Source organism: Stigmatopora argus, chromosome 15, assembly GCF_051989625.1.
Source record: "Stigmatopora argus isolate UIUO_Sarg chromosome 15, RoL_Sarg_1.0, whole genome shotgun sequence".
NCBI classification, from domain to species: Eukaryota; Metazoa; Chordata; class Actinopteri; order Syngnathiformes; family Syngnathidae; genus Stigmatopora; species Stigmatopora argus.
Genome location: NC_135401.1, coordinates 11,115,225 through 11,143,078, shown reverse-complemented (window position 1 = coordinate 11,143,078; position 27,854 = coordinate 11,115,225). Strand labels below are relative to the sequence as shown.

The 27,854-nt window shown below is 41.0% G+C and overlaps 1 protein-coding gene across 4 annotated transcripts in view; it reads left to right on the top strand.

The window, feature by feature from the left end:
- eml5 (EMAP like 5) overlaps window positions 1–27,596 on the top strand; it is a 32,208-nt gene extending 4,612 nt beyond the window's left edge. Inside the window, exons 2-45 of one of the 4 annotated variants that reach the window (XM_077620816.1) lie at window positions 2,029–2,188; window positions 3,764–3,862; window positions 4,211–4,279; window positions 7,952–8,137; window positions 9,040–9,175; window positions 9,357–9,380; window positions 9,725–9,926; window positions 10,622–10,759; window positions 10,846–11,102; window positions 11,208–11,420; window positions 11,485–11,652; window positions 12,356–12,462; window positions 12,548–12,666; window positions 12,765–12,951; window positions 13,065–13,170; window positions 13,911–14,004; window positions 15,177–15,277; window positions 15,380–15,573; window positions 15,718–15,829; window positions 15,925–16,052; window positions 17,142–17,283; window positions 17,371–17,523; window positions 17,610–17,741; window positions 17,827–17,915; window positions 18,937–19,113; window positions 19,185–19,386; window positions 19,459–19,585; window positions 19,776–19,790; window positions 20,231–20,239; window positions 21,462–21,540; window positions 21,779–21,908; window positions 21,994–22,092; window positions 22,707–22,727; window positions 22,813–22,986; window positions 23,077–23,285; window positions 23,474–23,631; window positions 24,529–24,643; window positions 24,732–24,920; window positions 25,021–25,193; window positions 26,024–26,186; window positions 26,251–26,354; window positions 26,447–26,600; window positions 27,203–27,303; window positions 27,494–27,596. In XM_077620816.1, coding sequence (XP_077476942.1) covers window positions 2,029–2,188; window positions 3,764–3,862; window positions 4,211–4,279; window positions 7,952–8,137; window positions 9,040–9,175; window positions 9,357–9,380; window positions 9,725–9,926; window positions 10,622–10,759; window positions 10,846–11,102; window positions 11,208–11,420; window positions 11,485–11,652; window positions 12,356–12,462; window positions 12,548–12,666; window positions 12,765–12,951; window positions 13,065–13,170; window positions 13,911–14,004; window positions 15,177–15,277; window positions 15,380–15,573; window positions 15,718–15,829; window positions 15,925–16,052; window positions 17,142–17,283; window positions 17,371–17,523; window positions 17,610–17,741; window positions 17,827–17,915; window positions 18,937–19,113; window positions 19,185–19,386; window positions 19,459–19,585; window positions 19,776–19,790; window positions 20,231–20,239; window positions 21,462–21,540; window positions 21,779–21,908; window positions 21,994–22,092; window positions 22,707–22,727; window positions 22,813–22,986; window positions 23,077–23,285; window positions 23,474–23,631; window positions 24,529–24,643; window positions 24,732–24,920; window positions 25,021–25,193; window positions 26,024–26,186; window positions 26,251–26,354; window positions 26,447–26,600; window positions 27,203–27,303; window positions 27,494–27,530 — 5,752 coding nt within the window. In that variant the 3' untranslated portion in view covers window positions 27,531–27,596. Of the gene's footprint in view, window positions 1–2,028; window positions 2,189–3,763; window positions 3,863–4,210; window positions 4,280–7,951; window positions 8,138–9,039; window positions 9,176–9,356; window positions 9,381–9,724; window positions 9,927–10,621; window positions 10,760–10,845; window positions 11,103–11,207; window positions 11,421–11,484; window positions 11,653–12,355; window positions 12,463–12,547; window positions 12,667–12,764; window positions 12,952–13,064; window positions 13,171–13,910; window positions 14,005–15,176; window positions 15,278–15,379; window positions 15,574–15,717; window positions 15,830–15,924; window positions 16,053–17,141; window positions 17,284–17,370; window positions 17,524–17,609; window positions 17,742–17,826; window positions 17,916–18,936; window positions 19,114–19,184; window positions 19,387–19,458; window positions 19,586–19,775; window positions 19,791–20,230; window positions 20,240–21,461; window positions 21,541–21,778; window positions 21,909–21,993; window positions 22,093–22,706; window positions 22,728–22,812; window positions 22,987–23,076; window positions 23,286–23,473; window positions 23,632–24,528; window positions 24,644–24,731; window positions 24,921–25,020; window positions 25,194–26,023; window positions 26,187–26,250; window positions 26,355–26,446; window positions 26,601–27,202; window positions 27,304–27,493 lie in introns of those variants that run through there. The other 3 variants (XM_077620817.1, XM_077620818.1, XM_077620819.1) reach the window with 3 other exon arrangements.
- Window positions 27,597–27,854: the final 258 nt, after the last annotated feature.

Below are 27,854 nucleotides of genomic sequence, written 5' to 3'. Positions count from 1 at the left end.
TGAGAATTTTGAGGGAGAAGTACTGAATAAGATCTATTAATCCAAATTGAAAATATAGTTGTGTTTTAGAATAAAGACAGTTGAATTAAAAGTAGTAAATACTCCAAACAGTTGGGGTAAATTGAGTGGGTAGTATGTGCATGATTTTCTTGACTAGATTGACACTGCACTGCCTGGGCATCCTGTCAGACCTACTCCTGAATAATATGTGCTTATTCTTACTACATACTGGCAGGCACTTGGCTAAACACTCACTCTGATTATAATGAAGGGAGTACCCTACCAATGTGGAAAATGTAGGCCAGGAGGAAGAAAGCAAAAGGCTCAATTGCTGCCCAGTGAAACTGGAACGTGACCGGCGGCTGCTAAAAGAATGGGTGGGGCAGAAGGGGGTGGTGAGCGAGCTTTATACAGCATTCTGTTGCTCAGCTGTAGACCAGGAGTGCTTCAAGTTGGCGGTAGAGAGTGGGGGATTATGTAAGAGTGTTACAAACATATGCCTGGTTGGTTCCATGAGGAAAGCCCCTGGATAAAAATGGGTAGGTGAATTTGAAAGCCATTGTTCAGGATGTTTGCACTGTGAAAATGTCTTAAGCTCATGCAAGATTTCTGAAAATGCTGCAGACACAGTGGGATGCTCCTCATTCTATTAAAACGCAGACAGAAATACATGATTTATTTGTCTATTGTATATTTACTCTATTTTTTGTGTTATTTGTCTTGTTAATTAGGTACAATAATCAATTTTGTTACAGCTATTGTTGTTGTTTTCCTTTTTTTAAATCTTTTTTTTAATTTTCAAACTGGAGCCTATCCCAGTTTACTTGGGGCGGACTACACCTAAACTGGTTGCCAGTCAGTTGTCGGGAACATACAAGGATACAAAACAATTTATAGCTTGACCGATTATCAGTGCCGATATATGGAAATTTGACGTTTATCTGTATTAGCCTTTTTTTTTAATCCGACCGCTCAATTGTGAAGAAATCAATTTAGAACTGGGTGATATATCTGACTCTTATCAATCATCAGGCTCATTAGGATCTTATACATGGTGTAGACAACCTTGTGTAACATAAACGTCCTGTCATAGCTGCTCATTAAGTCGAGGCGTTGATGTTGTTGCTGATACTTGGCTCCAATTTGTCTCCCTTTGTTACCCTCCCTTATAATTCAGTGCCGAATGAGCCCACAAAACAGTCACTAATGCAAATCTGAGGAATGTAAGAGTAGCAAGATTGTATAGTGGTGGTTATGCAACATACATTTATTTCTTAATATACTATATATGGGTAGAATTTATCGTTTTGACTTGGTCATTTCCTTAGTAAATCACCACTTTTGTGTGATTTAATAAAGTTCAATGGTTTAATTTTTTACACTTTTACTGCAAATGAATATCGGCTCCAAATATCGATTATGGATCAATCTCTAATTTTCACTCACAATTACACCGCCATTGAGCGGGAATCTATCCCAGGTGGCCCTCACCGAGGTCAGGTGAATGTACTACTGCACCATCAGGTGGCATTATTGTTGTTCTGCTCTTTAAATTAAGTTTATATAACTTGTATTTTGTTCCTTTTTCTCCCTAGCTTACTTGCCCTCGGAGGCATTTGTGTTGTTTCTGATGGTCTGCAGGGGCTCAGCATGGTGCACGCATGTAGACACTGGTACTGGTATCAGCAGTGATTAGGATATCCTAATAGTATAAAGTAGCCTCAGAGTTTTGCACAATTGGGTTTCAAACCAAATGAGCCAATTTGATTCGTAAGTCACAAACTGACTGCTTCTCCGACATCCTGCAGGCACACTTTAAACTAGGCTATGTGTGTCCGTGTTAAGTCATCCATGCCGCCTTGTCAATCTGCCTCTCGCCTTTGCCATTCAGTCCCAACGTTGGTTTAATGTGTTCATCTCATCCCAGTGGTTTCCACTGGATGAACACACACACAGACACACGACATGCTTGCAAAATGACCATGCTAATAGAATGTGTTATTTTCTCTTCTCCTGTTCCTTTTACAGTTTAGCACTGCATCCCGAACGCGTGCTGGTAGCCACTGGCCAGGTGGGCAAGGAGCCGTACATCTGTGTGTGGGACTCCTACACTGTGCAGACAGTATCCATCCTCAAAGACGTGCACACCCATGGCGTTGCCTGCCTGGCGTTTGACCTTGAAGGACAGGTTGTACAGTTAAGAATCTGTATGTTATAGATTTAAAGTATTGGACTTGGACTGCATCCAAGAGTCTATTATCCTGTATTACTTTACAAAAAAACATGTATCTTTTCAAAATTCTCAAAAAAGGGTTTTGAAGCCCTCAATATCTTTCCTTCTTTGAATGAAAAATGCTTTGAAACCACAACCTAAAAACTACTTCATCCAACCTTCATGCCAATGTCATTCAGATCTGATACATGTTCAAAATTGAGTGAATTCAATAGAAAAAGGGTAATACCGTAAAACATGGTCATTTGTACCTAATCGGTTTGTACATGACTCAAATATTTTTTGCCTTGGCTGAGGTCTGTGCTATTGTATTTCCACTTGAGCATGATTTGAGAGTGACAAAAAGGCTGAGCACAGATTAGCTTTGTTGAAACTGCAGAGGCAAATATGAGCTCATTTTAAAGGACAATGATTACTACAGCAGTTTTGTCGGGAAAAGAACACTCAGGGATGTTAAAATTATGAGACAATGACTGATGCTGTCACTTTATTAAGCATACACAGCTTGGTTTGCAGTTCCAAATAGTCTGTAGTCAAGATACACACATTAACACATACATAAAAGCTTTTAATAAACTAAATTCTCTTTCCAAGAAAAAGTTTGACATTCAGTTATGTGTGGTAATTGATGTTTCAAAACTATTGGCTTGCAAAGAGCAACGTACAGGCATGTCATAACCATTTCTTGAAATTCATCTTTGCATGTCTCCCGCGCGAGTGTTTGTAGTGAAGTTAAATCTCCTGCACTTTGCTTGGAGATGCAACCGCACGATATTTTCCTGCATGGCTAACTAGCTGCAGACTTATATGGAAAGTGACAGTATTTAAAATAGGAGGAATTTGCGTTGCTTCCTTGTGAGGTAGTTTTATTCACCGCTTTTATTCAAAAGAAGTCAAGATGATCCCAAGGGATCCCTGATGCGATTAGCCAGTCCAAATATAAAAGCAATTAAAAACTGTACACAGACGCTCTCAGCGTGGCGCTAACTAGAGGAAACATGAAATGCTTATGGTATTCTTTTTGGACCCAAATTCGCATTTTCCCTGGAGCAAAGCAAAATAATAGGGCATCAATTTTTAAATGGGTATTCATTTTTCAGCCTACTTCTGTGTACATATTTGCTTAAATATCCTTGAGCTGTTAGGTCTTAAATGGCATGTCTTGAAATTAGTTAAGAGGGAGCCATCCGACAGCTGATTTATCATCAGTGGATCAAGGAGGACCTCCCCTGTTATGCAAAGCAGGCAGCAGTGTGGAACTGCATTTCCATAACAGAGGCTATGTTCACTTCTGCTCGGCTGCTCCTGCCTACTCACTCAGTTAGCTATAGGAGGTTCCTCCAGCAAAAAAAACACTCCAATGAACTCACTGGAGGTGCCAGGGGCTGGACAACTGTTCTGCTCTGTGTTGCTGAAATTATTAACAGCATTTTCATTATGGCCTGCACAGTGAAGATAGAAGTGTTTGTTTGTCATTTGGACAACAAACTGAAATGTTTTATTTTAAACAATGTCTATCTATGTCTACAGTGCTTGGTGTCGGTGGGTTTGGACTCTAAAAATACTATCTGCGTTTGGGACTGGAGAAGAGGCAAAGTTCTGGCAGCCGCCCCAGGCCATACAGACAGGGTAAATACATTCCTCTATTCCTGGTGTCATCAGTAGCTTATTTGCAAAATTAAGAGCCCGGCCAATGAAGTAAGCAAACATGGCCATGCGTAATTGTGAGGTTTGTAAATCATTTTAAGGCACCACACATGTACTCAAAGAGGATATTTGAAATGATGATGATGATATAGGCAGCTGTTGTTTTCTAATGCAACCCACACACAGTACCACTGTCCACTCTCCTTTCATTTATATACCGTAAATCTGACAAACACGAGCATAACTGTGAAATAAATGCTTCAAAATTCAGCTCTCAATATGAGTGTCATATTGAGACTCCATCTCTGATATACCACTTTCACCCTGCAGATATTTGACATATCGTGGGATTTGTACCAGCCGAGTAAGCTGGTGAGCTGTGGAGTCAAACATATCAAGGTAATTTTTACATTTTTTACATTAGACACAAGATTAGTAAATCATCTTTTGCAACTACACTAGTTATTTGTCCCTTTCTCACATGCTTATTTGTATGGATCCTTTCCCCATGTTAATCTTTAAAAATCATTCAACAAAACATATCAGACATCGATAATTCAAGTAAACATAATCTTTAGTTTTTAAATGTTCATTTTATTTGTTAAGGTAAACAAGCTCAAATGAACTCCGACCGCACGGCTCCCTAAATGATTCATCAGCCCAGAGACATAATAAGCCAGCCCAACAAGAGCCCATGCCTTCTACTGGCAAACCTGGAACAAATTATGTGATTAATTAATCAGCCCTGATACAAAAAAGAAAAAAAATCCCCTATGAGATCAATACTTGTGCATCCAGAGATATACCCACCAAATGTCATTCTCTTGCTTCTATGAATAGCAGAAGAGTAGCAATTTGAAGTGCGCAATTAATCTACCACGTAACCAAAACAAATTCAACTAGCTACTCTCTAAAAAAATCATTTAGATTTAAGATTTAGATCGCTGTTATCACCCATTACCATACTGTACGATTAAAACACCCAATTAATTATGATGTTCACTGGAAGGAATGTTGTCTTTGCATGATAAGCCATGAATCATGCTCAGAAAGATGTTCACTGCTTTCCACAGTACAAGATGTACTTCCTCTCGCATCCGTTTTTTTTGCTCTCATTTCTATTGCGTTTCTTTCACATCCACGTTTGCGAATTCATCTACACTGTCAGTGCAAACTTCCTTTGGGAATTGAAATGGCAGAAAGGCAATTAAAAGTTTCCACAGCTTTCCACTTTGAAAACAAAATAGCTCGCGTCTGGCCCACTGCCTGTATTACTTCCCTAATGTCTCATCTGTTTTGTCGGCCCTGTACTCTGTCCACAACTGCCGTGGCACAGAAACCTCCGCCGGCAAACCCCCTTTTATCCACAATGGCTGCTTGCTTCTCTCCCTCCCTCTACACTAGTTTCCCGATGGCAGGGAAATCCAGCAATTGTCCCACATAATTCCCCAGCCTTTACCCTGCAGACCATGTGACATCTGCTCCCCGGCCCTGCGTTTGCTCAGTGATTATAGCACTCAGAGCATCCAGGAGATTTAGTGGCAGTAATCCACTCACTCGTGGGCTGAGGGAAACAACCTCTGTGACAACTAGCAGGTCCGTGGATGACGTATTCGCTTTTACGTGCACGTTCTAACATGCACACACGTACAGCTAAAAGCCTATTTATTCATTAGTTAGGTCAAAGCCATTCAATCTTTGGAGTTTGTATTTTGATAGCCTAATGAACAAAACAAACAAAAAACAGTTTGTATTGGCATTGATTTATATCTGATTTGTCGTAATTAGCCACACCGGAAGAATCTACAACTGCTATAGCTGCCTTATTGTCAAATCAATACCTTGCCGACGGTATTGAATCACATTCGATTGCAGGGGATTAACTAATGAAGTGGAACTGAAGCCATCATGAAGGATACAAGAGCCTTGAGTGATATGTTACACTGCTGAGTTGTGTAACTTGAAAGCAGGATAATATATGCAGTAGGTGAAGTCATACAAATATCACGTTGTTGCATTGGGTAAGCCATTTAAATTACACGAATAGAAAAATGCTTGGATTCTGGTTGGGACTTTAGAATTGAGAAGTGCATTTTATACAACTGTAACTCTGATGAAGTGTATTCTCACCCATTTCAATCCAGCCATGCACTTTTATGCTTTGACTTAATTAACAGTCACACGTTTGGAGGTACAATTTCAACTGGTCGCAGAAAAATGAAGTTGGGAAATTGTGTAAAACTTAAAAAAAGAAATACATTGACCTACCTACTGTATTTTCCATTGGTGCTCAGTCATGTTGGAATGGCAAAGGGCCCATCCCAAAACTATGTCCGCGAAGCTGAGAACATGGAATTTGTGGAACTTTTTTATCCCTTCGATTCTTTTGGAAACAAATCTGGATGCTTCAGCACAACAATTTTTTTTCCTGCTGCTTTCTACTTTAGCAGATTCCCTCTCTGAGTTTTCTGCTCATGCCGCTGGACTCATCATAACCCCCGCTGGCTTCTCGTCTCCGTCTAAGCAATTCGAAAGGGGAAGGGATTAGCTGGTGCCCAAGTCTTGCTGTTATCAGTGTTGGGCAGCGATGGTTGTGCACTCATGCTGCATCACCCCTCCAGCCTCTGGAGCATGCAGAAGTACAACCCATCCCACCTATTTAAAAAACAACCACCTTAAACATCTCACTATAGACCTATTGACAGTCTCTCCCAGATTCCCCGTGCTCTTAAGCATTCAAGTAGCTCCTGGCCTGTTGAGGTTTTGGGAAATTAACTTTGATGAATTAATCAATCAGGCACGCCCTGATGGCCGAGTGGCTAGCACGTTAGCCTCACAGTTCTGAGATTGTGAGTTCATTCCCAGATACGGACCTTCATGTGTGCGGTTTGAATGTTCTCCATGGGCTTCTGTGGATTTACTCTGGGTACTCTGGTTTTGTCCCACATCCCAAAAACATGCATGGTAGGCTGACTGAACAGTCTAAATTGCCCCTAGGTGTGAGTGTGTACATGAATGGTTCTCCATCTCCCTGTGTCCTATGATTGGCTGGCCACCATGTCAGGGTTTTCCATGTCTGGTGCCCCATAGTTGGCTGGGATAGGATCCAGCACCCTCGTGACCCTTGGGAAGATGAGCAGTTCAGAAAATGAATAATCAATCAGGCAATGGGAAAATCTGCTGAGATTTCCTCAATTAAAATAAACTATGGTACTAAATTAATAGAAATTATCTGTTGAAGTCTCCGCACAATTCCAAAAATATAGTGCCCCGTGCGCTAAATTTGGATTAGAACCCTTTTGAGATAGCCGGCTCCATGAAAGCTTCTTTGATTGAACAACAATTCTCTTAGGCATGCTCAAATATGTTGTAGCCATTCCAAAATAGAAGCTGTGTTAGTTGCAAAGAGTGAGGTGACAATTCCTTCCATATTGATTTCTTTGAGCTTTCTTGGCTAGATGGTCCATTCCTCAAATCCGTTTTTAATTGTAATCTCTGGTATGGCAGGATTTATTTTGTCAATTCGGTTTGTCATCATTTTTAGAATTGCTAAAAATATTTATAAAATAACATATTACCAATGTTATGATTTTCTACACCAGCCAGTGATGAGTGTGTTTCTGTTCTCACCTGCTGACAGTCAGCATTTGAGAAGCTCATTGCAATCTCATCTCTATGCAGACAGAGCATCTCCCCTTCTCTCGTACCTCCCTTCGATAGATTTAGCTCTCAGACGAGACTGTGCCCATGCATCGCAATGACCTTGCTTATAAATAATGAGCATTCTGGTGTATGTGTGAGCAACTGTGTCTCTGCATGTTCATCAGGGAGATACAGCACTGGCTCATCTGTGTTTGCGTGTGTGGTGGTGGGGATAGGGTGAATATATTTGACTTGAGTGTATTTTAAGATGGCCGAAATGTGTGCTGTTGACTTGTACTACAAAGCACTGATTTTCCGATGACTGTTGTATCCAAACACTGTAATTGTCCACTCACTGTGTCACAACAGGATTACGTGAGGATTATTAGCCACCATCGTGCTCTTTCACTTTCCTGTCTGTGTGTGCAGTTCTGGAGCTTATGCGGTAATGCCCTCACACCCAAACGTGGAGTTTTCGGCAAGACGGGGGATCTTCAGACTATCCTCTGCCTGGCTTGCGCCAAGGATGAGGTCACGTATTCCGGTGCCTTGAACGGTGATATTTACATGTGGAAAGGGATCAACCTAATGAGGACTGTGCAAGGGGCTCATGGGGTAAGTTTTAACAATGTAAATAAGAAATGCCTTATGGACAATTGTAAATAAAATAATTGTAAAGGATACTTCATTATTTAACAAGTGCAGATCGTTTACGAGTAAATGATGCAAGATGTGAGTTCATGGAACAAATATTAGAATTTTAATGTGGACATTTAGGTCAATGCTTCTGATCAGCAGACAGGATAGTGTGGCCTGATTAATGACAGACAGTCCTTCATTTAAATGCTTCATCTGACACTTATTGTCCTCCCTTTTGGAATTGCACATGAACACAACACACTCCAGTGTGTTCGCGAGTGCTCACTGCATTGAAAGCAGCTACAGGTAGGCAGTGTTGGAAAAAAATGGGGGGAAATGCTAGTTTTCCTCAATCTTTGATTTGCTATCAACTTAACTTTTAAGCTCCAGTTTCGGAGCGAGTAGCACACTTGAGTTGGGTGTTGCAATTTTCCTTTTCTCACTAAATGCCACAAAGTGTCCTCCATTTGGGTGTTGTCGGAATGGCCACTCTACTTCAGGCTCTGTCTCCCCCGCCACTGGTTTCCAGCATCGGTACCGTGCACATGCTTGCTTGATTCTCCTCAATAGAAAAGGATCAGTCTTTTGCTACATAGGATTAAATTATATCTGTGGGATCAACAGCTTTGTTAGGGAATGGGGGATGGGATAATAACTACAGTACATGCTGATATCTGCTTTTTGTTCCACCAAATGTTTTACTGGGGATTTGGGAACATGCCTCCCAAAAAAATATTCAAGAAGCATGGGCAAAGGTACTATATCAAGCAACTATAGTAAGCAGGTGTGTGAAACTGTGAGGGTCTTGTTAAACTGCCTTGCCTTTGTTTCTGCCATAGCTCGTTTATCACACGCTAAGAGCCTGTCATTTCCTCCAGTCAGGGATTTTCAGCATGAACGCTTGCGAAGAAGGTTTTGCCACCGGGGGACGAGATGGTTGTGTCCGTCTGTGGGATCTCAACTTCAAACCAATTACTGTCATTGATCTCAGGGAAACGGACCAAGGATATAAAGGTGATGTCAAATGTCGTCGCTCAGTAAAGGTTGCTGGGCAAATTAGGGCTTAACTCACCAAGTGACATATATACTATGGATACACCATGCTGCTTAAGCCATCCTTTTTTGTTCTCCCTTCTAACATTTCCTTCTTTTTTTCTTCCATTTTCCTTATCTTTCTGTATCTTGGATCTAACAGTAGCTAGAAGCGAAAATAGCAGAGGTGGGTAATGCGTTTAAAGGGTGGATTTAATAGCCGTGCCAGTTTGTTTGTAGTTGCCCTCATATTGTTCTTTTGTGTTCAGAGAAACAGTTGAACAACTTAATTTTAGATTTCCTCGTCATAGAAAAAATACAATATACGCTTTCTTCATTCACATCAGTTGCATATTATTTTGGCAACATACTGTCATGTAGGTACTGAATGGTAAACTACTGCTTTGTTAATGAACCACGTGGTGGCTATTTACACATCCTTTCTTCATCCTCCACGCTTTGTCCCTTAATGCAAATTTAAACCTGCTTGAGCTGTGTTATATTTATGTTTTCTCATGTGTGTGTGAATAGGACTGTCTGTCCGTAGTGTTTGCTGGCGGGGAGACCACATCCTGGTGGGGACGCAAGATAGTGAGATTTTCGAGGTGGTGGTGCACGACCGCAACAAGCCTTTCCTTATCATGCAGGGTCACTGTGAGGGCGAGCTATGGGCGCTGGCCGTGCACCCCACCAAGCCCCTTGCTATGACAGGCAGTGATGACCGTTCAGTCAGGTGAGAGTCGGGTGAAGTTATCACAATATTTAATACATTTCTATCACTTTTTTTCAAGAGCCTATGAGAATACATGAGACCAGGGGTGTCAGACTCGGGTTGGTTCGCGGGCCGCTTTAACGTCAACTTGATTTCATGTGGGCCGGACCATTTTAGATATAATATTTAGATTTTTTTAAATAAATGGATTAAAAGAACTGGATTAAAAGCCCTGAATATTCAGTTTATAGATCTAAAACAATGTTTATTTTAGCTTTTTTAAAATATATTTTTAGATTTTACAAAATGATTTTTGAACTAAAAACAGAAACAAATATAAAAAAATTACAATTATTGATTTTAAAAGGGGGAAAATAAGGAACTTTAATATACATCTAAACTCTTCATTTTAATTTGATCCTAAAACAGAAAGTCGGCACTCATGATTTACTTTCCCGGGCCACACAAAATGATGCGGCGGGCCAGATTTGGCCCCCGGGCCGCCACTTTGACACACGTGCATTAGACAATTTAGCACCCGTTATTTTGGATTCTAGTAGATCATGTGCTGCATGTCCACTAAAACCTTCCGTGATCTCTATAAATGAAGGGGAATCTTGGTAAATTAGGTCCTCTGTGCCAGTGCATAATTATTATTATTACAAATGAAGTGTTAATTTTTCTTAACTTTTGTCTTTTTTTGGCCTCTCATTAAGGATATGGAGCCTTATCGATCATGCACTGATAGCTCGTTGTAACATGGAAGAGCCGATCCGCTGTGCTGCTGTTAGCACTGATGGTATTCATTTGGCTTTGGGAATGAAGGATGGCTCATTCACTGTTCTCAGAGTCAGGCAAGTGGACACTCAGATAAAAGACTAAGTATTTATGCCCTAGCGTTTGGGTTTTATTGAAGATCCTTCTTTTGTCCTTTTAACAGAGATATGACAGAAGTGGTACACATCAAGGACAGGAAGGAGGCTATCCATGAGCTGAAGTATTCCCCAGATGGCGCCCATTTGGCTGTCGGCTCCAATGACAACTCGGTGGACATTTATGGTGTTGTGCAGAGGTACAAGAAAGTAGGCGAGTGCATTGGCTCCAACAGCTTCATCACGCACATGGACTGGTCCACAGACAGCAAGTTCCTGCAGACGAATGATGGGAGTGGCAGGAGACTCTTCTATAAGATGCCAAGTATGTTATGTCTTTATGTTTTTCAAGCAGCATATAAGTGCTGTGAATCTGTGTATCCATTTAAAAAAAAAGCAAGTTAATATGTAAAATGTGTCTTCTATTTAGGTGCTAAAGAAGTGACCAACAGGGAAGAACTTAAGCTGGTGCAGTGGGCATCATGGACATGTGTGTTGGGCCCTGAAGTTAATGGAATATGGCCCAAATACTCTGCTATCAATGATATTAACTCTGTGGATGCTAACTTCAATAATCAAGTCTTGGTGACAGCTGATGACTATGGATTAGTTAAACTTCTGCGATATCCATGTATAAAAAAAGGTGAATAAAAAAATCTATTTTTTACAGTGATGTTGAATTAATATTATATTTTTCTTGATTTTAGGTGCAAAATGTAAAAAATATTTAGGTCACTCTGCCCACATCACTAATGTAAGATGGTCACATGACTACCAGTGGGTTATAACCATTGGTGGAGCGGATCACTCAGTGTTCCAGTGGAAGTTTGTTCCAGAGAGAAAGTCTAAAGAAGCGCTGCATATTGCACCCCAAGGTGAGGGAAAGGAAAGTACCTTGATTGGTTCAAAACAGAGTCTTGTTTATATCACCTTGTTTATGCAGATCATGTTTTCTATGGCATGTTAAAATGTCGCACCCACCTCTTTTCAACGGTACTCCTCCAACCAATCTTATGGCTTTGATGTCCTAAACCAACAGACTTATTTTGTTCCCATTCAATAATATTTAAACCCATCCATTCACAGTGAATGAAGGTTGGAAAGTACAATTGCATACTCACTGCCAACTTATTATTTTGCCCTGGACAACGTACAGCTGGGCTCTCAAATAAAATACAGCCTAACTGCTTTTCCTTTTCATTTTGCTAATGGACTATGAGAGCAATCTTCCTTAGCGCCTACTCAAGCTTATAGCCTTTTCTTGGCTTGTCATCAATGTGCAGCTTCAGCATTTTGAAATACAGTGGAACCTCTACTTACAAATGCTTCCACATACGAAATATTCCGATTTCAAAAGGCCTTAATGGCAAACCTTATATACAAAACCAAGCTAACAGATCATAGAATGAATTATGCCAATTTAATGTAAAATATGTCTCTATTTACAAACTATCCTAGTTAAGAAATCACTTCTGGAATGAATTAATTTTGTATGTAGAGGTACCACTGTATTTGGTTTTGCTGTCATAAAACAGCATCATATTTACAGCATAACTCAAAACACATTTATATGTATAGAGACCTTGGTGGACTCTAACAGCGAAGAGTCAGACTCCGATCAATCAGACGTGCCTGAGATGGACTCTGAAATTGAACAGGAGACACAGCTTACGTATAGAAGACAGGTTTGCATTAGTCATCAAAATCTTCCATTTTGAACATCTGTTGATTTTCACAAAGCACATACGCTCATGCTTCTGCATAATCCAGGTTTATAAAGAAGACCTACCTCAGCTCAAAGAGCAGTGCAAAGAAAAAGATCGAGCAATCGCAATGAAGAAGAGAGAACGAGCACCTGGCAGTGGGTTGAAACTCCACTTCATTCATGGGTGAGCTTGCTCTTTTATATTATCAATTAGCAACAAATTCAATGTCAAATACAGATTCTTAATCCTGAACTTTTTTTTATCACTGCCCATTCCTGCAGCTACAGGGGGTACGATTGCAGAAGTAATCTGTTTTATACCCAGACGGGTGAGATTGTCTACCATGTAGCTGCCGTTGGGATTGTGTACAACAGACAACAGAACACCCAACGTTTCTACATGGGTCATGATGATGATATTCTCTGTCTGGCGATCCACCCCCTCAAAGACTTTGTAGCAACTGGCCAGGTAGCTCGAACTTTGAGTAGCGACATCAGTATTGCAATGACTGTTCTCCAAGTTTGGATATCCAGAAGTAACAGTGGGAGTCGATCATTAAATTATGATTTATGTCTAATCAGGTGGGCCGAGATTCCGCCATCCACATATGGGACACAGAAACCTTAAAACCAATGTCTGTATTGAAGGGTTTCCACCAGTATGGAGTGTGCAGTTTGGATTTTTCAGGTAATAAATCAATATTACCTCAAGATTGTGATCAATATCAATTGTCTTTCCATTGACTAATTATGATAGTTCTCAACCTTTTTGGTATGAATGATGAGTCACCCATTGATTTGGCATAAATTTACTGTTGCCAAACAATGTATGTCCAAACAGCTAAAATATTGCTAATATTTCTTTCCAATGTTAGAATTTCTTCAGCAAACTGCAGTGACATAACTATGTTAGCAAGGTAAATGTGTCATTGTTAAGGGTTTTGTTTTGCAATCAAAATGTAAGATCATTATGTTCCTTACATAATTTAATAGGAATACGAACTATTATGACGACAGAGTATGATTGAACTACTTCTCAGGATTTTATATTCCACTCAAAGCGAAAATGTTTTGTCACTTCTAATATAAATTAAGTCTTTAATTATTCATCTTAATTTCCATCATGACTCACTGATTCTGAAAATGACAACAAAGGCACTTTATGCTGATACCATCCTTATTAATGTAAAAATATTAGCTACACAGTTCAGCATCTTTCCAGACATCTTGCCTTTATACTTACTCTATCCTCCCTCATAGCACTTGCTTTAATTGGCCCCCAAGCAGACATAACAAAATCCATCAATTGCGCCTTGTGAATTCCACCAGCCTTCTTTTAGTCTGCTGACAGGAGCCACATTTTAAAGCAAACTCGTTTGCTCGATCCATCCCTGCCAATATAGCACAGGTTTGATTTATCCTCCACAGCGGATGGGAAGCGCCTGGCCTCGGTGGGCCTGGATGACAATCACACCATTGTGCTTTGGGACTGGAGGAAGGGGGAAAAGCTCTCAGTCATGTGGTAAGTGCACGCCCGTCATTGTTTACACAGAGCTAATTTCTGGAAACAGCGAGTCAGTCAGTCCTTTGTCTTAAATTTTAAGGTTATTGAAGCGTCTCTGTTTAAATATGGACATTAATAAATGAGGATTAAATCGGAGCGCTTTTTCGGCGCGTGGATGACAGTCTGATTCATGGTTTTGAGGGGGGTAGAAAGGGAATTGCCTTTTAGATTAAGAGGCTGCTCCAATGCGACACTTAAGCCTGCCAAGGTCTGAATAGCTAGAGTATGCCCCAAGGCTCCAACTGTATCCATAATGAATGAGAATTACCTCCAACGCTTGTCTTTTTGCAAGCATAATATGTCAGATTTTATTTGCAAACATATTACAACATTGCATACGACCAAAAGGAAGCGATAATTAAAGGTAAATGAAAAGTTCATTAATTTATTCATTTTCCGTACCGCTTATCTTCACAACGGTCATGGGGAGTGCTGGAGCCTATACCAGCCAACTAGGGGCACCAGGCAGAGGACACAAGAAGACGGACAACCATTCACACTCAAACCATGAAATTTCAACTGTTCAAACTGAGTACCCGGAGAAAAACCACGACACGCTAACCACTCGGCCACTGGGCCGCTCTAAATGAAAAGTTTTAATATAAAATCACTGATTGTTATTGACTCCAATAATGCTTGCCTCATTGAACACAAGTATATAACTACTGCTAGAAATGTTACTGCAAAACATTTCAAAATATTGTACAACAGCTTCTTGGAAATACTGGCTTTATTTTTCATTTATTTTTTTCTCCATTACACATCATAAAAATGAAATGCAGTGTTTATTCATTTTGTTAAAGTTTTTTTCAAGGTTAGACAAGGCGTAGCTTATACTTTTATGGGTTTCAGATTGTATCCTACTTAGATGTCTTTGGGCAAAAATAACTTGAAAGGTATTTAAATGAAGCATAAAGTCTGTTTGTGGCATTACTGCATGCCCTTACTAATTTTAGTATCACGTTAGCCTGTCCTGTCAACAGGATTACACAAAATTAAAGGACTAATTTCCATAAAACCTGAAGGAGGCTTGGAGGTTGGCTTTAGGGAGAGCATATTTTGTTTAATGTAGAAAGTGGAACCCATCCAGTTGGCTTCATTAATAATGCATATTGTTGGTTTTGTTTCAGTGGAAGCAAAGACAAGATCTTTGTAGTGAAAATAAATCCCTACTTGCCTGACAAGCTCATCACTGCCGGTGTGAAACACATGAAGTTTTGGCACAAAGCGGGTACGAGCCGCCGCCTTGTCGGTGATGACAAGCATCCGCGGTAACAAGCTGCAGTCAGACTTCAACGCAAGGCATTATTTGTGTATACTCTCACTCTCTCAGGTGGTGGACTAATTGGGCGAAAGGGGAGCATGGGAAAGACGGAAACTATGATGTGTGCTGTGTACGGCTGGTCGGAAGAGATGGTCTTCTCGGGCACGTGCACCGGTGACATTTGCATCTGGAGTGACATGTTCCTAATGAAAACTGTCAAAGCCCACGATGGTCCCGTTTTCAGTATGCACGCTCTGGAAAAGGTAATGAAGGGCTTTGTATACTGAATTAATTCAACATAGAAATGGCCCATTCATAATCTCGCTGGCGGTGGTGTGAAATCCATTTTTCGGCTTCTGGTGACATGTTCATTGATCTTTAAATATGCCATTACACTGTCTCTGTAGGGATTTGTTACTGGAGGGAAGGATGGTATCGTTGCTCTCTGGGATGACACGTTTGAAAGATGCCTCAAGACTTACGCAATCAAAAGGGCAGTCCTAGCTCCAGGCTCTAAGGGTAATTTGATCAATCCGATATATTGCACATATCTAGTCAAAATTTCTCCTTTTTCAAAGATGACTTTTTTTGTTTTATTTTCCTCGAATGTGTAGGCTTGCTTTTGGAGGACAACCCATCCATACGTGCCATATCACTAGGCCACGGCCACATTCTTGTGGGAACTAAGAATGGAGAGATTTTGGAGGTGGACAAAAGTGGCCCTATTACACTGCTAGTCCAGGTGAGACAAACTCCCCAAATATTATTTGGGATTCGTTAAGTAGTTTAGCTCAGCAACAGCCATCTTCAGAAGATTACATTATTAACATTAATTTAGTAGCTGCTATTGTTGGGAATTTCAGTTTTTAAATGAGATTCTTAGTTGGGTTTTTTTCTTCTTCAAATTTTGGAATGCAGGGTCAACCCAAGTTCCTCCCAATTTGATCCGGTTTTAAATTTAACAGGAATAGCTTTTATTTATGTGTTTTTTTATGTATAAGGTTATATGTAGATGGGTTTAACTCTTTAAAGGGCACTCATTGCACTCTGCTTGGCTGCTGTTGACAGTCAATGGTGCTGAAACATAATCATTCACAGTCAGTTCTCACAGGTAAAATGAATTGGACATCTATTTTTGTCAATGGCAGGCAATGAGTTTAGAAGGAATTTATGCACTTATTGCTTAACCTTTTCCCAGTAACTTGATTTCCCTTTGTCCTAGTTGCAAGATAATATACGTTATAAATGTACAGACGGACCTTTTTCATTTACCGTAGATGCTCTTATTAATTTATGTATTTGATTTGATCTAATATAAATAGGAGACATTTTTTCTCAAATTGGCTGGTGTGGAGTGGTAGTTCCTGCCATTAGGAAGCAGGATTAATCATGGGATTGCAATTGTGGAGATTACAAGCAACTCAAAATTGTCTTAACGAAAATAAAAAAATTAAACTTTCTTTGGTTTTACCCTTGTACAGATAAAAAAAAAACAATCATCCATTAGATAATACTCCCTGTGATATTCCACACAACCAAATGAGATATCCACTGACAAAAATGAATTGCTGCTATGGTTAATTTGGCATAGTTCTGCAGGGTGAGGTTGTCAGAGTTGTATTGATCTCCTCTTTTGAATGCTCTACCAACCAAACTGGATTCTAACTGCTGGGAACAATCGATAAGTGAAAAATGCAGTAAAGATTGGGAAGCAATCAAATCACTGTGAAAATTGTACACGGTATATTGGAGGATATATAGAATACTTTCTAGTCTTCAAAGCTTAATTGAAACTGTAGATCTTAAATGTACTAAAAGCCCCATCATGCAGGGTCACATGGAAGGTGAAGTCTGGGGCCTGGCTACCCATCCCCATCTCCCTCTCTGCGCCACTGTCAGTGATGACAGAACCCTGCGGATATGGGACCTCTCCCCCAGTCACTGCATGTTGGCAGTGCGCAAGCTCAGGAAAGGTGAGTCACCCGACCTACTCTCTTTTATCATGACTGTGGCTGAATGAGTTCCAGGTCTTTAACAAACACGCTGTCTGTGTCCCACAGGTGGCCGCTGCTGCTGCTTCTCCCCTGATGGCAAAGCCTTAGGAGTCGGTCTAAACGACGGCAGCTTTCTCATTGTAAATGCAGACACCTTGGAGGACCTTGTGTCCTTCCACCATCGCAAGGACATCATCACAGACATCAAATTTTCTCCAGGTATCGGCTCTATCTTGCCATCGACAAGTCCCATCTTAAATACATGACTCTATAAACCCATTAACGATCCCTTCTCTGTTTTTTAGTTTCTGGCAAGTACCTTGCAGTGGCATCAGGAGACACATTTGTGGATATTTACAACGTAATGAGCAGTAAACGGGTTGGCGTGTGTAAAGGATGTCTCAACTCAATCACCCACTTAGATTGGGACAGGAGAGGTAAACATCCTTTATTGTTGATGCTTGCGCCGTAATGTGCAATAACCGGCAAACATGGTGGCCCTGGGGGCTCTTTAATTCACAGGAAAACTACTACAAGTCAATACCAGTGCCAAAGAGCAGTTTTTCTTTGAGGCGCCACGTGGCAAGAGGCAGATCATTGCTGCTACCGAGGTAAGATGGGAGAAGAAACACAACAGAGGATGTTGAAGTCATTGAACATGCTAAATTTGGGGTGTCAAACTTATTTTGGTTAGTGGGCTACATTGATACCAACTAGCTATCCCCCATAATGCATTTAGATATGAGCAGAATAAGATTACCTTTTTATAGATTTTTTAAAAACTTATTTACATAAATCTGTCTTCATGAACTGCTGGTTCAATGAACAACTAGCTTTTACTCCTGATATAACGCCAACATAAGTAAACATTTGATTATGCCGAATATTGTGAATATGACCAAAAGATATCAGGCCTTTGATCGTTTATTACCTCTTATTGATAAGTATGGAAAAATTTGGAACCCAAAGTGTACTCCAATTCTGGGGTGACCCTTAGTCTAAGCCACAGGTGTCAAAGTGGCGGCCTGGGGCCACATCTGGCCCGCCGTATCATTTTGTACGGCCCGAGAAAGTAAATGATGAGTGCAGACTTTCTGTTTTAGGATTAAATTCAAATGAAGATTATAGATGTATATTATATTCCCTGATTTCCCCATTTTAAATCAATAATTGCAATTTTTTTAATCCAATGTTTTTTCTTTTGTGTTTTTAGTTCAAAAAGCATTTTGTAAAATGGGAAAATAGATATCTAAAAATATTTTCTGTTTTCCACTTTAATATCAAACATAATTAAAAAAAATATTTTGTTTCCTTTTGAAATGAAAAACTAATTATTAAAAGATGTTTTCCCCTAGTATGAAGAAAAAAAGCTCAAGTAAACATTGTTTTAGCTCTATAAAAAAACTGAATATTTAGGGGGTTTTATCCAGTTCTTTTAATCCGATTTTTAAAAAAATATCTAAATATTATATCTAAAATGGTCGAGTTGATGTCCGCGAACCAACCCGAGTTTGACACCGTAAGTCTAAGCGGTAAAGAAAGTGGATGACTGGATGAACGTAGTCTTAACAAAAGTTTAAGTTGCCCCTGAGGAAGACCATAATGTAATACCTATATTCGTCTATGTCCTAGGTAGAGAAAATCGACTGGAGTACGTGGACATGTGTTCTCGGCACGTCTGTCGAGGGCATCTGGCCTGTGATCAGCGAGGTCACAGAGGTGACCTCTGCTTGCCTTAGTCATGACAAGAAGGTGCTCGCTACAGGAGACGATTTAGGATACATCAAGATCTTCAAACACCCTGTCAGGGTAAGTGTACAAGACTCGAGACAAAATACAATTCTCGCTGAAGCAAGTTGATGAAGGATTTTCACCCATAGGGCAAGTATGCAAAGTTCAAGCGCTACGTGGCACACAGCACACATGTTACAAATGTGAGATGGACCCACGAAGACAGCCTTTTGGTGACGGCTGGTGGGGGGGACACGTGCCTCATGATCTGGGCCCATGAAGCTGAGACCCATAGGGAGCTCAGACAGTGTGACAGCGAGGAATCAGATATTGAGAGTGAAGATGATGGAGGTGCATGAGCCGCTTCTTCTTTTTTTTTGCTAATTTAGGCAGCAAATCTGTATCACTCTTGTCTTTCGTCAGGTTATGATAGCGATGTGACAAAGGAGAATGAGATCAATTACACCATCAAAGCCTTATCCACCAACATGCGCCCCATGACTGGCGTCAAACCTCACTTGCAAATGAAGGAGCCTTCTGTGGATGAAAGGTATTTTTCAGTGAAACTATGGGAAACATGTCCATATATAGTAAAGAAAATGTGCCTCTCTTTTGCCTTAAATCTGTGACTTCAGTGTTTCACCTATCCTTTTAAAGTAACTTGCACCTTTTCTGCTCTTCTTTCTTGTAATGGCTGCATTCTGTCAATGTCCTACTTTCTTCTTTCTTTCCATCTGAAGACAAGGTGTGGTCAGGTAAGATCTCTTGTTTCACATTTTGGAAAATTGCAACCAAAATAAAGCCTGAGTTGCAAACACTGTAAATAGACAAAATTCCAAGCCATTGATGTCAAAGTAGGAGAATTGGATGGAATGTGCAGAAACTGTTTTCCAAACAAGCGCAGAAAATGTTAGAAATCGTGTTTTATCAAACTCAAAATAAATTGATACTCTTTTACGGAATAGCTGAAATGTTATATGAACCAAGCAGGCACGAAGGAGGCACTCACAAAGCAGCAGATGTCATTGAAATGGACTTTGGTTGTCATGGTTACAACATGGTGCTGACTTCTCTCTTTATGTCTTCAGCGACTGAAGTGTTTTTCAATTGCGTATGCGGAGATCAGAAGCAGTGAGTACTGTTATGAAACATTTTGAGTAATTCTTGTTCTTTCTTTGCTATTGCTACCATTTAGAGGTTCAAGGTAAGCAACTTGATTTTTTTTTGTATCACACATATTTAAGTACACAGAAATGAACCCATTCATGGATGCATATTTTACCTTTACAAGGCAGTCATTTAACTCTTTGGCTGCCAATAATGGTGCTACACCTAATCCATTTTTGTTTTTACTGGGAGGAGGCGAATGACCTCCCCTTCCAGTCAAAATGATTGGAAGTTGTTGAAAGATGAAGATTCACAGCAAGTGCTGTGATATTAAATGCATGTCTATTTTTGTTAAAGGCAGGTAAACACTATGGAAAAAAACTTTAGTGTTACCTTAGACTGCAACCATTGGGTATTTATGCTCTTTTAAATTTTTGTTTCTTGTTATTAACATTGTATTAATTGACAGATTTATTCATAATTAGAAAATAGAATCTAATGATTGATCCTTAAAAAATATAAATAATAATGGCTAACACTTTTTTATTGTACTGTATTTTTGGGAGTTGCATCAGTCAAAATATCTACAATGAAGTGGAAAAAAATAGTATGTTGAACTGGAATAAAAGGTGCCTTTAGGGGAGGGAAACTTTTTGATTTGATCTGAAACCGAGAACAAACATATGTCAAGGAAACAATACTGAAATGGAGAACAACGGGCTAAATAGACATCTATTAACAGAACCATTATGTCAAGGAAACAATACTGAAATGGAGAACAACGGGCTAAATAGACATCTATTAACAGAACCGTTATGTCAAGGAAACAATACTGAAATGGAGAACAACGGGCTAAATAGACATCTATTAACAGAACCGTTTTTCAGATAACCCTAACTTTTAAAGAAGACCATAACAGGCTGTCGTGGTCAGAGATGAAAAAAAATACATAAGTCACATTTGAGTATTAGTCGCATGCCCAGCAATACCATGACAAGCGCGACTTATAGTCCACAAACTACGGTACCTATTCACATGCTCTATAAAGGGTTAACGGTCTTAGCTGTCACCTTTTGAATAGGGTTGAAAGGGTTAAACATGGTGCTTTTCATCAAAAGATATAGCATTCGGTGGTTCATTATTTGTTAATGGTTATTTGTATTAGTGTATTACTACTGGTTACTAAACAACCATGTGTGCTCTAGTCAAGGTAAAGTAGTATCAACCCATTTTTCTCCTTCATGTACTAATTCATGAATCACTACTACAATCAGCATTTTGGTGAAAAGCAGCCCACGTAATCCAGCTGTCTGTTTCAGGCCCCCTGTTAGCAGAGCCCTGCCACAGCCTGAAAAGCTGCAGACCAACAACGTCGGCAAAAAGAAGAGACCTATTGACGTAAGACTGACTCCATATTTATCCCAGTAAAGTAAATCAGTAAAAATCCAGTAAACAGTACACAATGATGCTTTCTGGTAAAATGATGTCATTTGATGGTGGGTACTGCTGTGACATTCTTTCTGCTGATGCTTTTAATCCGATGATGATTTCACCTAAGAGCTGGAACTGGACGTTATTGTTGTCATGACAACCACCTTTCTGACTTTCTAACTGCCTTCTCTGACTTTCTCCGTAGGACCTGGTGTTGGAGCTGGTGTTCGGTTACCGTGGCAATGATTGCCGCAATAACGTGCATTACCTGAATGAGGGGGCGGACGTCATTTACCACACAGCCTCAGTTGGCATCGTGCTCAACTTGACCACCTGTAAGTTGTTAATCAGAAATGTAGTTTTACACGCTGCCGTAGTTTAAAGTAAGAACAGTTCATGTGCATGTGACCCCTTTTGCAGCCTGCCAAAGTTTCTACGTTGAACACAGTGATGACATTCTGTGCCTGACAATCAATCAACATCCGAAATTCCCCAATGTGGTGGCAACTGGCCAAGTAGGTATGTTTGTGAGACGACGGCCTCTTGCATCACCAGTTATTTGGTCCTCTTTCCTTTTTCTTAGTTTTTTTTCTTCAAGTAGCACTCCCTAAAGATTTCAAGATAATCACCATATCAAATGTCCTTCTTTTGAAATAGGAGGGTCATACCTGAATTGGAGGACATTTTATGTTTTGCTCTTCAAATTTGAACACTATATGGCCATACTTATCATATTTAATACATGAACAATGTGATTTGGGTTCGATCCCAGGTCTGGACATTCGTGTGTAAAGTGTGCATATTCTCCCCGGGATTGCGTGGGTTTTCTCTGGCGTACTCCGGTTTACTCCCACATCCCAAAAACATGCACCTTAGGCTGGTTGAACACTGTGAATTGTTCCTAGCTATGAGTTTGAGCATGAATGGTTGTCTGTCTCCTTGTCCCCTGCGATTGCCTGGCCACCAATACAGGGTCAGTTGGGATAGGCTCCAGCACCACCCGCTACCCTTGTGAGGATAAGCGGTTCATAATTTTTTTTAAAGAATTTGGACTTAAAAATGTCCTCCAATTCTGAAGTGTCCTTTGAAGCCAGGTAACACGAATCTGTAAAAATTCTTCTCTGCCTTTTTAGGTGACACTGGTGACATGTCAGGTAAGAAATGAGTTTTAAAGGATATGAAACTTAGAAAGGAACAAATCTACATTGTCCTTATGATGACGTTCTCTAACTCCCTTAGCCACATCTCCATCTATTCACGTGTGGGACGCCATGACAAAGCAGACGTTATCGGTGCTGCGCTGTTTCCACTCGGGCGGAGTGTGCTCTGTCAGTTTCAGTGCCACCGGGAAGCTCCTCTTGTCCGTGGGCCTGGACTCGGAACACACCGTCACCATTTGGAAGTGGCAGGAAGGTTGGAGCTCGCCCGAAACATTTGGATTCCATCATTCACTTAGACTGACCTGGATTCAACTTTTGCATGTCCCTGGATTTTCTCTCTCAGGTGCCAAAGTGGCCACTCGAATCGGTCACACGCAGAGGATCTTTGTGGCCGAATTCCGTCCAGACTCTGACACTCATTTCGTCTCTGTCGGGATCAAGCACGTTCGTTTCTGGACGTTGGCCGGGCGAGCATTGCTCAGCAAAAAAGGAGTGTTAAGCTCTATAGACGACGCCCGAATGCAGACAATGCTATCTGTGGCTTTTGGAGCGGTAAGTGTCTTCAAATGATTGTCCATCGGCATGAAGTTGGCTTGCTGTTGATCTAAGAATTGTTCTGTTTTAAAATGCTGCTTTTGCAATGTCAGTTTTCTTGGATGAAATGCTGCTGAACAGTTTGTTGCATTGCTTGCTCTGCTCTCTTAGACCACTAGATTAGTGCAGATTTGTTTTCTTTTCAGAATAACTTGACATTTACAGGTACCATAAGTGGGGATGTATGTGTGTGGAAAGATCACATTCTTGTAAGGATAGTGGCCAAAGCTCACACAGGCCCTGTCTTCACCATGTACACCACGTTGAGAGATGGCCTCATTGTCACTGGAGGCAAGGAAAGGCCGTAAGTTATCTCCTCATTTTTCTTGTAGTCAGGGGTGTATCTAGAGCGGGCTTGTAACTTTCTGAGTGGTAGCAAATAGTTCACAATGGTATAGTCAAATATCAATTCTTTGAATAATCATACGACATTCTGCTGCGATTCGATTCAAGGACCTCTGATTGATTTCTTGCAATATTATGCGGCCCTGTTTGGAATCGTTTGGAGACCCCTGCTGTAGGCCCGTGACCGGACTTTTGGTCGCAGGACTTTTGGTCGCCGGATGTTTGGTCGCCCGGACCCAAACAACGGGCGACCAAAAGACCGGTGACAAAACAAGGTAAAACAACACGGTCTACGAATCAATAAAAGCCAACAATGGCCCTGAGCAGTTTCACTGAGCGGATGTGTGAGTGTATAAGAGTTTGTATGTACATGAGTTGTCCCCTTAGGAAGGGACGTCAGTCAGGGTCTTAACAAGTTCTCCAACAAAAAACAATAAAAGTCCGGGAAATTTGGAGCTTTTCTTTAGCCTAACAATTACTAGGGCATTAAGTATGACTAAATAATAATTCGCAGTTTGTATATTTAGGGAATTTGAGCAACAATTTTAAACGGTAATTATCAATAACCTTTTGGGCGACCAAACGTCCGGTGACCAAAAGTCCGGCGTCCAAACGGCCGAGTACCCTGTCGGCCAATTTGACGTCAGCTCGGGCTGCGTTCAATGCGGTCGCATTAGAATTTCGCACCCGTAAATGGCAAATTGACCAGAGTTTTTTCTTCTTCATTGGTACTAATCGGGTGACAAGTGTGTCTTTTTAGGTGGCATTTGCCACCCTGGTAGAGCCACCCATGCGAGTAGTAGAAATTTAAATAATGTGAGGGTGAATTTCATGTGTTTCATGTTTGCCATTGCAGATCAAAGGAAGGAGGGGCGCTGAAACTCTGGGATCAGGAGTTAAAACGTTGCCGAGCCTTTAGATTAGAAACTGGACAGGTTATTGACTGTGTGCGTTCTGTATGCAGAGGAAAGGTAGCTATTAATTAAAAAAAATGGGAAAAAAACAGGAAACAATCTCTTAAGCATCATAAATAGTGTCTATGGTATTTTCCTGTACCAGGGAAAGATCCTAGTTGGAACGAGGAATGCAGAAATCATTGAGGTCGGGGAGAAGAATGCAGCATGCAACATCTTGGTGAATGGTCACATGGATGGACCAATTTGGGGATTGGGGACTCACCCGAGCAGAGATGTGTTTCTGTCAGCGGCAGAGGATGGGACAGTTCGACTTTGGGATATTCCAGAAAAGGTCAGTTCAGTTTAATGAGGTCACTTTTTTCACATGGTCGAAAAAACCTACAATGGGTTAAGCAGAATGATGCAATTTCCTGTCTTGTTCATGTCAACAGAAGATGCTTAATAAGGTAAACTTGGGTCACCCGGCATGCACCATCAGCTACAGTCCTGAGGGAGACATGGTGGCCATTGGCATGAAGAATGGGGAGTTCATCATCCTGCTAGTTGCATCTCTCAAAATCTGGGGCAAGAAACGGGACCGTCGATCTTCTATCCAGGATATTAGGTCAGGATTGTACAGTGCAAAATGGTTTAAAGCAGGGGTGTCAAATTCAGTTTGGCTCGTGGGCCACATTAATTCCAACTAGATCTTCTTTTTGGCCCAAAAAGTTAACTTACTTTCTTTCCACCATTGACGGCGTGAGATGTCCAATCTATTTTGACTGGGATGGGCGAATGAACAGTCGTCCGAAATGAAAGCATTTCATTCTGTCTACAGAATGAATGAGTGCCTGTGCAGTAAATCCGAAGGGGGGTAGGTTGGACTTGTCCCCATAGCAGGCCGCTTTTGGCCCACAGGCTGCACTTTTGACACCTATGGTTTAAAGCACATGTGTCAAAGTGGCGGCCTGGGGGCCAAATCTGGCCCGCCGCATCATTTTGTGTGGCCCGGGAAAGTAAATCATGAGTGCCGACTTTCTGTTTTTGAATCAAATTAAAATGAAGAGTATAGATGTATATTAAATTTCCTGATTTTCCCCCTTTTAAATCAATAATTGTAATTTTTTAATCCATTTTTTCTGTGTTTTTAGTTCAAAAATCATTTTGTAAAATCTAAAAATATAAAAAAAAGCTAAAATAAATATTGTTTAAATCTATAAAAAAAACTGAATATTCAGGGCTTTTAATCCAGTTCTTTTAATCCATTTATAAAAAAAAATCTAAATATTATATCTAAAATGGTCCGGCCCACGTGAAATCAAGTTGACGTTAAAGCGGCCCGCAAACCAACCCGAGTCTGACACCCTTGGTTTAAAGTGATGTGGGTGAAGGGGTTAGTGAGGTTTTTAGTTAAAATACACTGTGCGTCGTTTGGTTGAACCCTTTTTCTTGTAGGTTTAGTCCCAATTCACGCTACCTAGCCGTCGGCTCCTGCGAAAGCGCCGTTGACTTCTACGACCTTACCCTCGGGCCGCAGTTAAACCGCATCAACTGTTGCCGGGACATCCCCAGCTTCGTCATGCAGATGGACTTCTCCGCGGACAGCCTGCACATTCAGGTGCATTTCCGTCACGATATCCGTCCCAGACCTTGTTTAATCCGCAGGTGATTTTTCCAATCAGGTGTCCACCGGTGCTTACAAGCGGCTGGTGTACGAGGTGCCCTCGGGGAAGCAGGTCATGGAGCCGTCCCACATTGACAGGATTACCTGGGCCACCTGGACCAGGTCCGATGAGAAGCACTGCATCTCATGAATCGTTGTGTTTCTTTGGCATATGTGCGTTGAAAATTCTGAGTGGTCTGCATGAATGTGTCCAGCGTCCTCGGGGACGAGGTGGTCGGCATCTGGTCACGCAACACGGACAAAGCAGACGTCACCTGCGCCTGCGTATCCCACTCGGGCCTTAACGTTGTCACGGGAGATGACTTTGGAATGGTCAAACTCTTTGACTTTCCATGTCCTGATAAGTTTGTAAGTGTCACTGTATGCTAATACTTCTAGTAAAGCAGAAGCTCCAGTCGCGAAACAAATGTGAACAGTGCCCGGCTACTATTAGTATTAATGGGGCCCTTTAAGTCAAGTTGGCTAGCACAAGTGGGTTATACTAAATCATCACTCGTGGGCCCCTAGAGACGATGTGGGTCTCGTCTCATCTCATTTTCTGAACTGCATTATCCTCATTAGGGTTGCTGGGGGTGCTGGAGCCTATCCCAGCTGACTCTGGGCCAGAGGCGGGGAACACCCTGAATCGGTGGCCAGCCAATCACGGGGCACAAGGAGACGGACAACTATTCACACTCACACCCATATCTAGGGGCAATTTCAAGTTTCCAATCAGCCTACCATGCATTTTTTGGAATGTGGGAGGCAACCGGAGTACCTGGAAGAAACCCACGCAGGGGAGAACATGCACAGGTGGACCAACCCTGGATTTGAACCCAGGACCCCAGAGCTGTGAGGCCGACGCGCTAACCACTCACATCACCGGGCCTCCCCGCTTTTGAAATGTTACATCTAATTACTTTATTGCATTTTGATCTCTCCTTTTGTCAATTTTTTTACTCTAATTACAGGCAAAACACAAACGCTTTTTGGGTCATTCGGCTCATTTGACAAATATTCGAATCACAAATGGAGACCGTTTCGTGGTGAGTTCTGGTGGAGATGACAGAAGGTATGGCTTCAATTCACACTATTAACTACTAGATAAGTATCAACAAGCTTTTATTTGTTGGAGCCAAGCTTTAATTATAAGTAGTTTGTTTTTGATAACCCAACTCTTTTTACAGTACAATCAAAATTAACGCTTCAAGGATGTTTCCCTAAAATGCAATGTCGACATTCTTTCATGTCTCCTATTGTAGCCTCTTTGTCTGGAGGTGTGTCCACGCCCCCCACTGAAGGCCACATCGCCTCCCTTCACGGTTTTCTAGTCAAGCGTTGAAGATTTATTTAAAGGAGCAGGACGTGAAGAAAAAGTGTGACGCTAACTTACTGCCTCAAAACTTGGAGCTTGCACGCGTGCGCATCATGGTGTTGATTGACTGAGAACAAATGTGTTGTGCATTCAAACCTATTCAAATCATTGTTGAAAGAAAAAAAAAATCATGTATGCATATCAACTAAGGCGGCGTTCCCCAAGAGCCAGGTTGTGGACTGCTACTGTACCGTGGGTCATTTGAACACAAAATATACTAAAGGGACAAAGTGCAAATAAGCATTTAC